The 13,875-nt window shown below is 38.1% G+C and overlaps 1 protein-coding gene across 12 annotated transcripts in view; it reads left to right on the top strand.

The window, feature by feature from the left end:
* Positions 1-13,651, top strand: part of U2SURP (U2 snRNP associated SURP domain containing) — a 75,977-nt gene extending 62,326 nt beyond the window's left edge. For 5 of the 12 annotated variants that reach the window (XM_073359758.1, XM_073359763.1, XM_073359762.1 and 2 more), the window contains 4 exons: positions 2,286-2,396; positions 7,683-7,819; positions 8,650-8,826; positions 10,660-13,646. In XM_073359758.1, coding sequence (XP_073215859.1) covers positions 2,286-2,396; positions 7,683-7,819; positions 8,650-8,826; positions 10,660-10,798 — 564 coding nt within the window. In that variant the 3' untranslated portion in view covers positions 10,799-13,646. Of the gene's footprint in view, positions 1-2,285; positions 2,397-7,682; positions 7,820-8,649; positions 8,827-10,659 lie in introns of those variants that run through there. The other 7 variants (XM_073359764.1, XM_073359767.1, XM_073359759.1 and 4 more) reach the window with 7 other exon arrangements.
* The last annotated feature ends 224 nt before the right edge of the window (positions 13,652-13,875 follow it).

Raw genomic sequence — 13,875 nt, 5'->3', positions numbered from 1 at the left:
TTTAAGAGGCATCTTATATCTTCCCTATTTTAAACAAAATACTTTATGTTGCTGGTGCTGGCCTAGTTCTTGATGCTGGTTACAGTTTTGGGATGTTCCTCAAGCTACAGTAGAATCTCAGAGTTTTGAACACTAGAGTTGTTTGCAGAGACAAAAAACAAATATAGTACCGTGTAAAACATAAACTACAAAAAAAAAAAAAAAAGGCAAAGCAGCATTTTTCTTCTGCATAGTAAAGTTTCAAAGCTGTATTCAATCAATGTTCATTTGTAAACTTTTGAAAGAATAACCATAAGGGTCTGTTGAGCATTACAAACACTTCAGAGTTGTGAACAACTTCCACTCCTGAGGTGTTTGTAACTCTGAGGTTCTGCTGTACTTGCAATCATGATTGGATTTTTGTTCTGGGGGAGAAAAGGAGAAAAATCCTTCGAGAAGCGGGAAATGTATACCTTATAAGCCTGCTTTTGTGAGGATGTCTGTCTGATAGGACTCTTTCCTCCACCTACCTTTTCTCAGAGTGTATTGAGGTACCTTTAAAAAGAAAAAAAAAAAAGGATTTATTGCTCTACCTTTCTTTAAGGTACTGTTTTTTCAATCTTTTTTTATTTTTGTGATTGGCTTATTTTCTTTGGGGAGCCTTTGATTTCCACTCAGTAGCATTCCATGGGTAGCCCTTAGAATACATAGTGGCTTTTGTCCCGAGACCAGTACAGCCGGTAACCCAAAACCTTAAATTTGGCATTCTGCCTGTCTGATGCTAGGGAACATAAAACAGGAGTAAGAATCCTGCCAGAATATCTGCAGAGAAGTGTTTACAAGGTATTTTCTCCATATGCAATATGGCTGAGTTATTTTGCTCTAAGAACACTTAACTTTCCATTTTCTCAAAAAGAAAAGGAGGACTTGTGGCACCTTAGAGACTAACCAATTTATTTGAGCATAAGCTTTCGTGAGCTACAGCTCACTTCATTGGATGCATAACACGGCTGCTGCAGACTAACACGGCTGTTACTCTGAAACCTTTCCATTTTCTGACTCTTAACTCATGCTGGCACCTTAAAGACTGATAGATTAATTTGGGCATAAGCTTTCATGGGTAAAACACCACTTCTTCAGAGGCATCTTGTAACCCACGAAAGCTTATGCCCAAATAAATCTGCTAGTCTTTAAGGTGCCACCAGACTCGTTGTTTTTGTGGATACAGACTAACATGGCTACCCCCTGATACTTAACTCATGTTAACATTTCTTTGCTTTAATAAATATGTTTTTTGAAAAAGGTGGCTTTTTGAGGAAAAATAAGTGGGTGACTTTTAATATCTAAGTGGACTGTAGAGACAGCAACAAATGTTTATAGATACTGGAAGACATAATGTAAATAGTGCACAAATCAGTAATGAAGCAGGTGAATAAAAGCAGGAAGCATAGAGCATAGTCAGTTGGAAGAGGGCTTAATGATTCAGTGCTGCTTATATGCAGAAACTGAATAGTGTTAAATTAAGGCTTTAGAAAAAGGTGAGAAGTTGGAGTAAAGTTTTATGGTTTGAATCAGTTTGATGGAAAGTTTAATGTGCAGAGACAAAAATGAAGTTCCTCACAGGAAAAATCACAAAGACTCCCTGGCTACTACTGTGACTCGTGGTGGAGGTACCATCACAGTAAGGACAACATTACTTATAGCAGTGCTACTGAGCTGAATGTCACTACTGTAATGGGCAGTGAATGAAAGAATATTTACATCATTAAAATAATCCCTCTTGAAAGTGAGTTAGTTTACCAAAAAATCCCAGAAGAAAAGGATAATTTTGGCTTGTGTATCACAAACACTTCATTTTGGTCAGGTAGAATTCGGGGTTAAATGAAAAAAGACAATTTCTAAGAAAACCTGCAAATGAGAGATTGAAATGGTATGGTAAGACACCCAGAGTAAACTTTCATTTGCAAGAAATATGTAGGCAGTGTTCCGAGAGAGATTTTAGGTTGTAGCAGAATCAAATGATGGACACTAACTGAGTAGAATAACTGTAAACAAATCTCAGTCTTCATTTAGTTCTTAAGTATGTAAACGGTTGCATGAGACTAAGGTCAAATACACAATTTCACCACTTTGATGTTGATGTCCTTTCATATGTGACACTTGTACATTTAATATTGTGAGAACAAAATACCCAAATAATTCGTTTCAACCAAGTTTCATTTTAAGCCAAATTGTCTGTCTAATTGTCTGTTGGATAACTAAGTCCAATAAAAATGTATTTGAAATGGTGGTTATTAATTTTGCAGCTTAAGGTGATGAAATTTCAAGATGAATTGGAGTCTGGAAAAAGACCCAAGAAACCAGGCCAGAGTTTTCAGGAACAGGTTGAACACTATAGAGACAAACTTCTTCAGAGGGTAAGAAATGTTCTTTATATATTCAATACTGATTCTAGATTTCAGATGTAGTGTTGCACTAAGGCAATGTATTCACAAATGCATTTAGTTGACATTCTACTGTATTGTTAAATTAAGTGTTTCAATCCAAGTGCTTTCTCCAGAATGGATACCTTTTTACTTTCCAAAATATATATCTCATATTTCTCAGTTCATCATGATTTGGTTCCTTGCCATCAGAATGTGTTGAGAAGAAAACACGCAACAGTTAAAGCTCTAACAGTAAATTTATTTTGGGGAAAAAACAATGCATAGAAAAAGTGCTGCCGAAAATAGCTTGTAGCGAATGAGTCAAGAAGTTTGAGAGTCACTTATGGACCTTATTGAGTATATAAAACAAGGTAGACTGGCTTGAGTGGAAACAAATCTTCAGTTTACACTTAAAGATTTTTGACTGTTCCGTTGGTAAATTGATAAAAACTTCATTTTGTGAAATGCTTTCAAATAGCGAGAGAGAGAATGGCATTCAGGACACACATTACTCAGAACTCTTCTAGTTTCCCTACACTTCAGTTTGTTCTAGCTAGCTCCAGCTTGGTGCTTAAACCCCAGAATGAATAATTCTGCAACATTACCACTACCATTAATCTTCTGTGGCCTCCAGAGCCAGCTCAGAAGAAAGTGGTATCTTACAGAATTTTTAAAATATATCCAAAACAATATAAAAATTGAACTTCTCAAAACCATGGCAAGTAAATGAAAAACACTTTTAACCTGAGTTTCTCTGGTCTGACTTCGTAGTTTGAGTTCTAGTAATGGTGGTTGTCAGGCTATCTGGGGTGGCTCACAAGCGTAAATACCAACTTCAGGGCAGACTGTGAGGAAGCAGTGCACAGACCCCAAATAGGGTGCAAGCCCTATACTTAGAGTTCATCAGGAGTTCATACGTGACACTTGATTGAAGTGCTATAACAGCCTTAACATGGAGTCGCAGATGGTCCCCTTGGGTACTCAGCCTGTCTTGCCACTTGGGCAAGCTTACACCAAAAATCACAATAATATTCGGTTTACTCCCAGTTCCAAAGGACCAGTCACTTACCCCAGGTCAGCTGCACCCTAGATCTTTCACCAGAGACAATACTTGTAGCCAATCCTATTCATAAATCTTTAGTCAGTTTATAAACTAAGAAAAGTAATGAGAGTTATTTACAAATTTAATGCAGGTAAACACACACACACGTCTTAGGCTCCAAAAAGTAATAGAAGCTGCTGTAGTGTGCAAGCTCTGTTGGCATGTCTACACAGCAAGTAGACACCTACGGCTGGCGTGTGCCAGTAGGTTCGGGCTGCGGTGCTGTTTGATTGCATACTTCTGGGCTCAGGCTGGAGCCTGGGCTCTAAGACCCTGTGAGGTGGGAGGTCCCAGAGCTTGGGCTTTAGCCCTAGCCCAGAAATCTGCACAGCAATGAAATAGCCCTGCAGCCCAAGCCCTGCAAGCCAGAGCCAGCTGGCATGGGCTAGCTCGGGTGTATAGTTGCTGTGTAGACATACTCTGTATGTCCTTTAGGGCTAACCCAGACCAAGCCCCGGGGAACTCTTGCTTATGCTTGCAAATCTTCTCACCCCAGATTTCAAGCAGCATAGAGTTACTGTTCCTTTTTCCAGGGGTTTTTATTCTCTTCCCTCAGAGTTCAAGCTGATGGGATGAGTCCACCTGCATGTCTCCTCTTCTTTGGGGCAGGGTGTGTGTGTGTGTGTGTGTGTGGTGGGGGAAGCACCATGGCTCATTTGGTTTCAGTGGGCCTTCTTGGTGGTCAGGACCTAACACCTTCTGTAAGAAACTAGCATTTCTACATTAATTAATACCCCTTTCCTGTTTGTTGACTTACACAATTACAGAGGTTTACAATGCATAAAACATAGGGCACAGATATTATAAGGAAGATTAACACATGTGGCATGCTACAAGCATTCCATAAAGACTAAACACATTATTGTAAATCTAATACCTTTTTTTAAAAGTACTAACACACAGGTGAACCAGACTGGTTTTCAGCTATGCATTTGTCAATGTTCAGTGCGGCCTTGGCGTGAACTGGCACCTAGTCTGCCAGCATCTCATAGTCTTACAGAATTATTGCTTTTGGCATGTCACAGCAAAGCTTGGAACTACCCATACAATTTATTGGAAGCTAAATATAAATGTAGTAATTTGTGTTGAGTACTTCTCTGACTCTTTTCCTTTGGGGCATTCAGCACACAAATGTAAGGGTAACTCACTTAAAAAGAAAAGGAGTACTTGTGGCACCTTAGAGACCAATTTATTTGAGCATAAGGTTTTTTGAGCTACAGCTCACTTCATCGGATGCATTCAGTCAGAGTGACTGAGTGACTTACCGTCCGACATCTGTAACAGTTTTATATATGCCAGATCCAGGGATGGAGGGCTGGGAGTAACAAAGCTCTCCAGCCTTATCCCTTCTATACAGGCGAGGCGGTTACACAGAGTTGCACACTCTAAAGACTGGACAATTCAGTACATCGCATTGGCTAATGGCATAGAGGACGAATACCAAAAATTGTGGTTGGTCGCGGGAGGACACCAGGAGGCAATGCCTGCAATAACAGATCCAGTGATCATTGATCACAGACTGCCACGTCCTTGAGTTACCGAACGAATGGGAGAAGCCGGCTCCCAAGGTTGTCTATCCAATCCCTTGCAACTGGAGAGCTACTGAATTCTCCCACTGGGAAAATCTACCATGCCAAGGCAGTGGAGTCACTCGTTTTGGAAATGACCTGATCAGCAATGACTGGCTGAAACATCATCGTGGGTTCTCCGAGCGTCAATTCCTTACTGCCTTAAAACTGAGAGCAAACGTGTATCCCACCAGGGAATACCTAGGGCATGGCAAAAACAATCGCAATGTACAGTGCAGGCATTTTAATGCCTCATATGAATCGCTTTCTCATGTTCTGTGACAATGTCCGGAAGTTCAAGATGCACGTATCCACAGGCACAACAAGTTATGTGGAATACTCACACAAGAAGCCCGTAAACTTAAGTGGACAATTTATCAAAAACCACATCTGCACACTGCCAATAAAGAACTATGAAAACCAGACCTTGTTTTTGTCAAAGATGGAACAGCCCTGGTTGTTGATGTCACTGTTTGCTTTGAATACAAAGACCAAACTTTCTCTGATGCGGCGGCTGAGAAAGTCCGACACTATGCATCTCTGACAAATGAAGTCAGAAAACTAACGGGAGCCACTAAGGTCAAGTACTTTGGCTTTCCCCTCAGCGCTAGAGGAAAGTGGCCCAAAATAAACGAGCAAGTCCTCTCGGCCCTTAGTATGTCAGAGTATGTGCAAGGAAGAGCTGCTAAACCCTTCAGCCGTAGAGCTCATCGGATGAAGTGAGCTGTAGCTCACGAAAGCTTATGCTCAAATAAATTTGTTAGTCTCTAAGGTGCCACAAGTACTCCTTTTTGCGAATACAGACTAACACGGCTGTTACTCTGAAACCTGTCACTTAAAAATAGATTTGCAGGTCACCTTTAGGAAAGAGACCTGTCAAAGTCCAGAATGGTGATCTATGGAAGAAATGTACACATCTGGAGAATGACAGCAGCTGTTAGTGCTTACTGGTTTCAAACACAAACTTCTGTTTTAAATGTAGTTGACATTTAAAGAGTCTTTTTTACTCTGTCTTAGCTATAATTGGAGAGAGAAGTGGTGGTTATCTTGAGTAGCAAAGGTGATGTATGTAGTAAACTGGAGTCACTTAAAAAAATAAAATCACAATCAAGATAACCATGTCAGATGCTGTGTGTTCTGCAATGGCTTGATCTTGATTGGTGTTCATTCTAGCAGTTTGTAAGCATAGATTTCTATGTCATTAGCTGGCTTTGTTCTTTTTTTAATTTTCATTAAATTATAAATATGTAAATAAAATGTAAAAAAATATAAATTATAAATGTTAAATATGGCAGTTATAACGGACATTATTTACAATACTGGCATCAAGAGAGTGCAGTTTTTCTCTATTTGGTGAATAATTCTTTTCTTTGGGTTTGCTACGAAATAAACCTAGCAGTTCTGCCAAAGCGTGGTGCATAAATGGCTGATTTGCAGTTAGTGCATTAAGCTTTGAGATGGTTGCCCTTTTCTGCCTATTTAATTTACAGTAAATGAGCATTTCAAGGGTAAAGTTGCCTCATAGTATGGCAGTCAGTTTGAGAAAATAGCAATGTTTAGCTATTTAATAGCTTCATTGTTGCTAAATGTTCAAGGTCTGTCTAGTTGAAACTAGTCTGCTGTACTACCAAATGTGCCAAGTAGCCCATTAACAATCCATTGACTTCAGTAGCATGGTAGTGTGTCATTGTACTACAGCAGGTTTAGTGGACTAGCAATCCAAAGTTAATGCTTTAACTGTAACTATTTCAAATTTAAAAGATGTGACATTAGAAATAATATAGTTGTCCTGGGATTTACTGTAATGTAGAACATAATCTTTCTGAGAGATCTAAGCATTTGAATTATAATCCAAATAATCTCAAAAGTCAGTCCATTTGAATTCCTGGGCTGCTTTATTAGCATCTATAATTATGGTGCTGCCATGCATCTGTTATCTCAGCATCTGGAGTGCTTTATCCTCCTTTCATGCTATAGTGTATAGCAGAATTTTCCCAACTACAGAGGGAGCTTTGAAATAATAAAAATGTAGACATTATGTTGAAGCCCATATTTTATCTTGTTTCAGTACCTATGCTCAAACTCACTAACTGTATAGTCCTGTCTCCTGTAATCCGGGGGGGAAGGCGGGGAGGGGAGGGGAGATCCAGCTGGCAAAATTAAACTAAACATGTTCAGCCATCAACCTGTATGGTCTCCTTTCTAATTTTATTGTTGATGCATGTGACAACATACACTGTTACAGGGAGGAGTGGGGACTGGTACAGTACTTTGATTTCATTTTTCTATAACATTGGATAAACTGTCATAAGGTAGTCTATAGTTTCATTCTCAAGACAGGGACCAGAATGTATATATTTAAGTAGATAGAGGTACCTCTTATTCCTGAAAATGGAAATTTAGAAAATGTAGGTGTTAAGATGATGATTAAATTTTCTGAAACCTATCAGGAAAAGTAAATGTAAGATTTGTGGGTTGGTATAACCATTATTTTCTCCAGATTCAGATGTTGATCATGTCCCTCCAAACTTGTAACCCAGTAGTGGATACACTGGATACCCTTTCTCCGTATCATAGAACAAATCTTACCTAATCTTAAATTCTCAGTTGTTTTTAATAACTCAGGAAAAAGAAAAGGAGCTGGAAAGAGAACGAGAGAGAGACAAGAAAGACAAGGAAAAATCTGAATCCAGATCCAAAGACAAGAAGGAAAAAGAAGAATGTACACCAACAAGAAAAGAGAGGTGCAGCTTTTATTCCGTCCCAGAGCACATGGAAACCATTTGTTTAATAGCTTTGAAGACAATATTAGACTTTAAATTAAGTTGTATTTGTGGTTCTTGCCGTAATAAAGGAATTCAGCTACTTAAAATTTAATCTAATTGTAGGACAGTAAAACACAGGATTCTGAGTTTAACAGATCTTGTATTCTAATCTGCCCAAACCACTCCTCAAGTAACTTTCTGAACCTTTTGTTTCAGTCAATGCACCTGGAAAAGTGGGTAAAAATAGGACTTCTATGAAAACAATTAACTGTGTTTAGCTGTTATTTTGGGAATAAATTAACTGTGAAATAACTTTTTGGTCTGAAAGCTGGACCTAAAACTAAATTACTTCGGAAAAAGTAAATTGCTCACGTCTAAATATTCTTCACCTCACTACAAAAGTATAAACAGTTTAAATTGTACAGTCGCTTTTAGTCTGTGTGCTGGCCCTCTACTAATGTATGTGTTTAGCTGGAGTCTTGGCGCTGCCTCAGTAAGCATAGCTACATTATTTGTAACTTGTGTTGCTTTTTCAAGAACTTGTAGCAATATTGTATTTAATTGCAGCTTTGTCACTAATCCATAAACGGATCAGTCATAGGTTGTAGTTTGTGAACCGGATAAAAAGTCTGACCAAGTACTGAACTATTTGGAAGCTGTGATTTTAAAAAAAGTTAGCACTATGCTATTTTTAAGGAATGACTGAATGAAACTGCGTATTAAATTGACAAAGAATCTATATAAAAGGAGGTGATCCCTTTGTAGGGGTGGTGTGTGTGAATTATTATTTTTTCGGTTCTTTTATAAAGGAAAAGACGGCACAGTACATCACCCAGTCCATCTCGCAGCAGTGGCAGTAGACGAGCAAAATCCCCATCACCAAAATCGGAGCGCTCAGAGCGATCTGAAAGATCCCACAAAGAGAGCTCACGTTCCAGGTCATCTCACAAAGATTCTCCTAGAGATGTCAGTAAAAAAGCCAAACGGTAAGCTAGGCATCTCTTCTGGAAATCTACCCTAAATTATACAAGGCAGCAGTACCAATAAACCACATGATTCAAGGTCCTTCCTTTGCCTAATGCCAAACTACAATAATAATGCCCCAGTTCTGGGATTGACAACAGAGTTGCACACCCCACCACAGTATTAATGATTATTCATTATCTTTCATGTCATGTTTGGGAAATGCAGCTTAAGCGAAGATTCTCACTGGTGAGAGACCTGGAGTAGACTCAAGTTTTTGGTGGTTTATGGAAGACATTTTAGCAGTGTAGAGAAGAAAACCACTGTTGTCTTGTCTTGTGTACACTGGGGCTTCCAATGATGGAGAATTACTTCCTAAATTCCTGACTCTAGATATGGCATAATAGTATCCTACTGCTCCTGTCACCAAAATACTGGTCTCTGGATTTATGCTATGCATGAGATGAGATATATTTCTCATTAATATTTTGTGTGGTTTGTATTACTCTGTTTGCATTCCAAAACTCAGGATTGCTCTGGAAGTCTAGATGCATGCTATACTCATGCATTTTGTTGCAGTCATGTTACTGAAGTTTCAGCTTCTACTATTAGTGACTCAGCAGAGAAGAGAAAAATTGTTGTTGTGCATTATGTTTGTGATGTTTCTTCTTCAAGCAAAAGTATGTAAGCACCTCCTCGTAGACAAAGTTAGCAATTATATTAAACCAGAAAGTTGTTTGGGGATAATTATATCTTTCTATAGAGTTCATGCAGTGGTCATATAGCCTGATGAGGCATGAAATCAATTTAGATTAGATGAGATTAATCATGTGCATTAAGAGTGGACCAGATGGTGCCGTAGGTTTATTCATTTTCCATTTGTCTGTAGATTCCTGGGTTCAGTCACAACCCATGAACATGTTTGGTTAGAGTGCTAGATATTTTCCAGATATTAACAACACGAGTTAACATAATCGCATGGAATAGAAATGAGCAATGTTGGAATAAGTTGGTGTTAACGCAAAGGCTAAGGTGCATTTGCAGAAAGAACCATGTAGGAAAGCTTGTACATTATTTGCCTTCTTTAAGTGACACTGATTGGTGCTGTTTTTCTCATACTTTCTGAGCACTGAAACTGAGTCAGTGCACATACCACGGGGGGAGAAATTGTACATGCTAACTGATGTTCCTAGGTAACAAATTTCTGTTTACAAATGACAAATACAGTAGAACCCCCTTTATCCGAGCCTCCATTATCCATCTCTCCGTATTAACCACCAGCACACACACAGGAATATGGGAAATTGATGCTTCAGCCTCGGGCAGTGGGGCTAGGGCTGTCAGCCTGTGCTCTGCGTGGTGGGGCTGAAGCATTTAACTTAGCTGGGCCCAGTGTAGTGTGGGGCCCTGGGCAATTGCAACTAAAAGGTTGAGAAAGGTAGACAGTCTCTATAATATTCAGGGTTAAAGAGTAAAGAGTGTAAAAATGATCAATACCTGTACAACTTGTTAAAAACTCATGTTGGTTTTCTTGTTAATAAATGAACAAAACATTGTTTGCAACAACTAGGGGTTTGTATATTCTGTTAAGTAGATAAGAAGGGGGAGGGCATGTGTTAATGCTTCTCTGGGAGGGGTCAGCTAATTTAAAAGCAACTCTACTTCTTGAAATGATTGCCCATTTTCCTCATTATCCAAATTTTTGATTATCCGATCTGGTCCCGGTCCCAATTAGATCGGCTAAATGGAGTTCCCCTGTATTTTATTCTAAAGTAGATCAGAAGAAAGGGCCATATAGCTGCAGAAAAAAAGCAAAGGAATTATCTATCCGTATGTAATCAAACTTTATTTTTCAGATCACCATCTGGCTCAAGGACACCCAAAAGATCAAGAAGGTCACGATCCAGGTCCCCTAAAAAGTCAGGGAAAAAATCCAGGTCGCAGTCCCGTTCTCCACACAGATCTCACAAGAAGTCAAAGAAAAGCAAACACTGACAAAATGTTCATATTTTTTATGATGGTGTCACTTACTGGAAATGCGGTTTTGTTTTTGTGCCTGAACAGTCTGTTTAAAAAACAAAAAAATCAAACAAAAAAGCATTCCTGAATTTTTTGTGAATGCATGTGTATACTCATGAGTAACTGCATCTGTAGACCTGTCATTGTTTTATATTGTACAAAATATCTTCATTGTGACTATTTCCCCAAATGAAACATTTTTTGTGTTTAGAGATTTCATCAGAAATGTGTGTATCTGATCTGCTGGCGGTAGTGATATTTTTGTTTTAGAATGTTGTGACATAGCAAAAATAACACAAATGTTTTCCCCTTTTTGTAGCTTTGACAATTTGAATTAGATTTCAAATAAAATCTGAACAGAAATTTAAAACGTGGTTTTCTTGCCCCACTTATGACACAGATCTTTAAAGGCATTCATAGTTTGTTTGGAAGTACTGTGTATTTCAGACATACTATGCTGTTTAAAAGCTTTCTTCAATGGAGTATACAACATCAACGGCTGTGGTCCTTTTTCGTTAGTTTGAATATCAAAATAAAAGCACCTTTGAATCCAGCTGATGGGTATAATTTCCCATTGTGATGCTTAATGTAGAAGCATTTTACCAGTTTGGTGCCTACAGTTGGGCACACTTAAAATTTCTGATGTACTAGAGATGTTACCAGTTCTGGTGGTATTTCTCTATTTTAAGTATGGGGAATATCTCTGAAATCAAAGTGAATTTTAAGTATAGGGGTACTATGTGCAATGATGCATCTATAAGCCACATTAGTGGCATGCCTTGGGAACAATGAAAGGAAAAAAAGGCCAAAGGCTGGATGATTTTCCTCAAGAAATATAGTTACAATGATTGCAACATCTAGTACATTCTGATTTGTTTTTCTAAAGTGGATTTTTATTCCAAAAGCAGAGCTTTTACATTACATGTTTTTTATTGACTAGATTTCCCAATTGTGAAAACTGTTCAAAATAGATTAGAAGAAATTAAATTTTTATTAACTTGTTTTTTTATTTAATCATATGTTTGAACCAAACAACTGTAACTTTTTCTTCATTTTAGATTTTCACCTCCTTTACTCTGCTCTTTAGGCCTCAATGTAACTTTAAATCCCTTCAGCTTGGTCTGCAACACTTACTTTCTTTTTTTATGGAAGAAAAAAAAATCAGGAGGGTTCAGTGTTAATACTTGGAGGTGTGGGTGGATTGTAATAAAAATTTAAAATAAAAAAGGGACCTGGCCTCCTGTGAACTGTTTCTGAAAGGCAAAGCTGTGCTCATCACATCCATGGAGTGCTAGATGACCTATTATTATGCTGGCGTACTTGTGGCTTTTAAAGTCTGAACTTTAGAAAAGGGGGGAAAATTGTAGACTACTTGTATGTCAGCTTAAGATGCGGAAGATGGTTGCAAATACAGGTTCTAAAATACCTTTATTAAAACTTTTATATTTGGCCCCTTAATCTTTCCTCCTCTCTTCCAGGAGAATACATGTGTGCTACAAAGGCTTTCTTGGCATGAGTTTTCAGTGGAGGCATTACTCACAAGAAGTGAATACACAGTCATGTATTAGTTTTTGTAAAATGGAGTAAACAATTGTAGAAATGTTTGAGTTCATTTTTAAAATATTTTTCTTATCCTTTTGCCTATAAAACCAGACAGGCTTAATACTAAGAATTCAACTATACAGGCCTTGGAATGAAATAATTATATTATTATTTTTTTTAAATGATCTCAAATAGCTTCTATTTCAATACTTTGATTTCAAAATATATAGGGCCAGAAGCAAATATGACACGAGTTGAAGGGGATAGTTCTTCAGTGAGAGAGCGCTCCTATTTTAGGTCAAATAAAAACAAAAGTAGCAGAGTGCAGTTAATTCAGATAAATGCAGTTTATCACATGAACATCGTACCGACATTTACAGTATGAAGTGTGGACGTTATGTTTGGGGGAGGGAGGAATGTCATTGTTATAAAAAATGAAAAAACATGTAAAGCCTACCGTACAAGAGTTGGGAATTCAAAATTATTGTAACATTACAATCAGTTATTAGGCAAGTTCCAAGTCAAGTAGCTATAGACCTATAACAGCATGGCTAACTTCACTGCTGTATTTTATAACCGCTTTTATTAGCACCTTTAATCCATAAATACTTCTATTGCCATTCCCTTCTATTTTGTTCTGTTTGCTCATTTTTCTGGCTTTGGAAAAGCTATTTAATAATACACTTTCAAGAGCTATTAAGAATCTGTAAACTTGATACCAATTCCTATTTTATTGTTGAAAAGAACGCCTTTTGTCTTCCTTGTACATAATTTTGTTTATAGCTTGCCTTGTCTGGCAATGTGGTGGTAAAAAAAAAAATACAGAATCTTTACACAGGAAATGCTTAACTAATATTGAAGATGCAAATTAAACTAAACAGAATAAAAATTTCTCCACATTGTCTAACTCTTGGCAGCATGACTAGATATAGCTTTCATCTGAAATTGGAAGAAGTACATTTTTCTGATTATGTAAAGGAGAAATCTGTGTTTCAAATGTATTGACTGAACTAGGGCCAGGTGATGCCCACTATAACTGAGGAAAAAGGGGAAGCACGGCCAGTGAAATATGCTTCACCTCTCCCTAGCCTTGGACTTATAGAAGCCCTTATGTACAGTTACTGCATGACTGAGGGCTCTGAGTTATTGGGTCTCGGTGTAGTCCGGGAGAAGGAATTATATGACACTGCTCATCTTACTGCAGGGATGGTGTGAACGTGTGGATGGAGGAACTGCTGGTGGTGGAGATTTGGAAAATGGCATAGAGAGGTTGGTCCTTATTCAAGCTGCTCTGTGTTTTGTAGAGTTGGGTTTTCTAATGATCATCTGACTATATGGCAATTTAGCAGAGCGACCCCCTATTTTTCCATGTGGCCTCAAACCCTCCCCATTTGACAAAAAAGAAGTATAGGACAATCAGTGACTCCATATTCTCTAGATTATTCTCTGGCAGGTGCATATGTAAGCCTTAATGATGTGGTTTATACAAAAGCAAGGAAATGGAGTTTAAC

Source organism: Lepidochelys kempii, chromosome 9 (assembly GCF_965140265.1).
Source record: "Lepidochelys kempii isolate rLepKem1 chromosome 9, rLepKem1.hap2, whole genome shotgun sequence".
Classification (NCBI taxonomy): domain Eukaryota; kingdom Metazoa; phylum Chordata; order Testudines; family Cheloniidae; genus Lepidochelys; species Lepidochelys kempii.
Note: the sequence above shows the minus strand (reverse complement) of the source record. Positions and strands in the feature narration are given on the sequence as shown.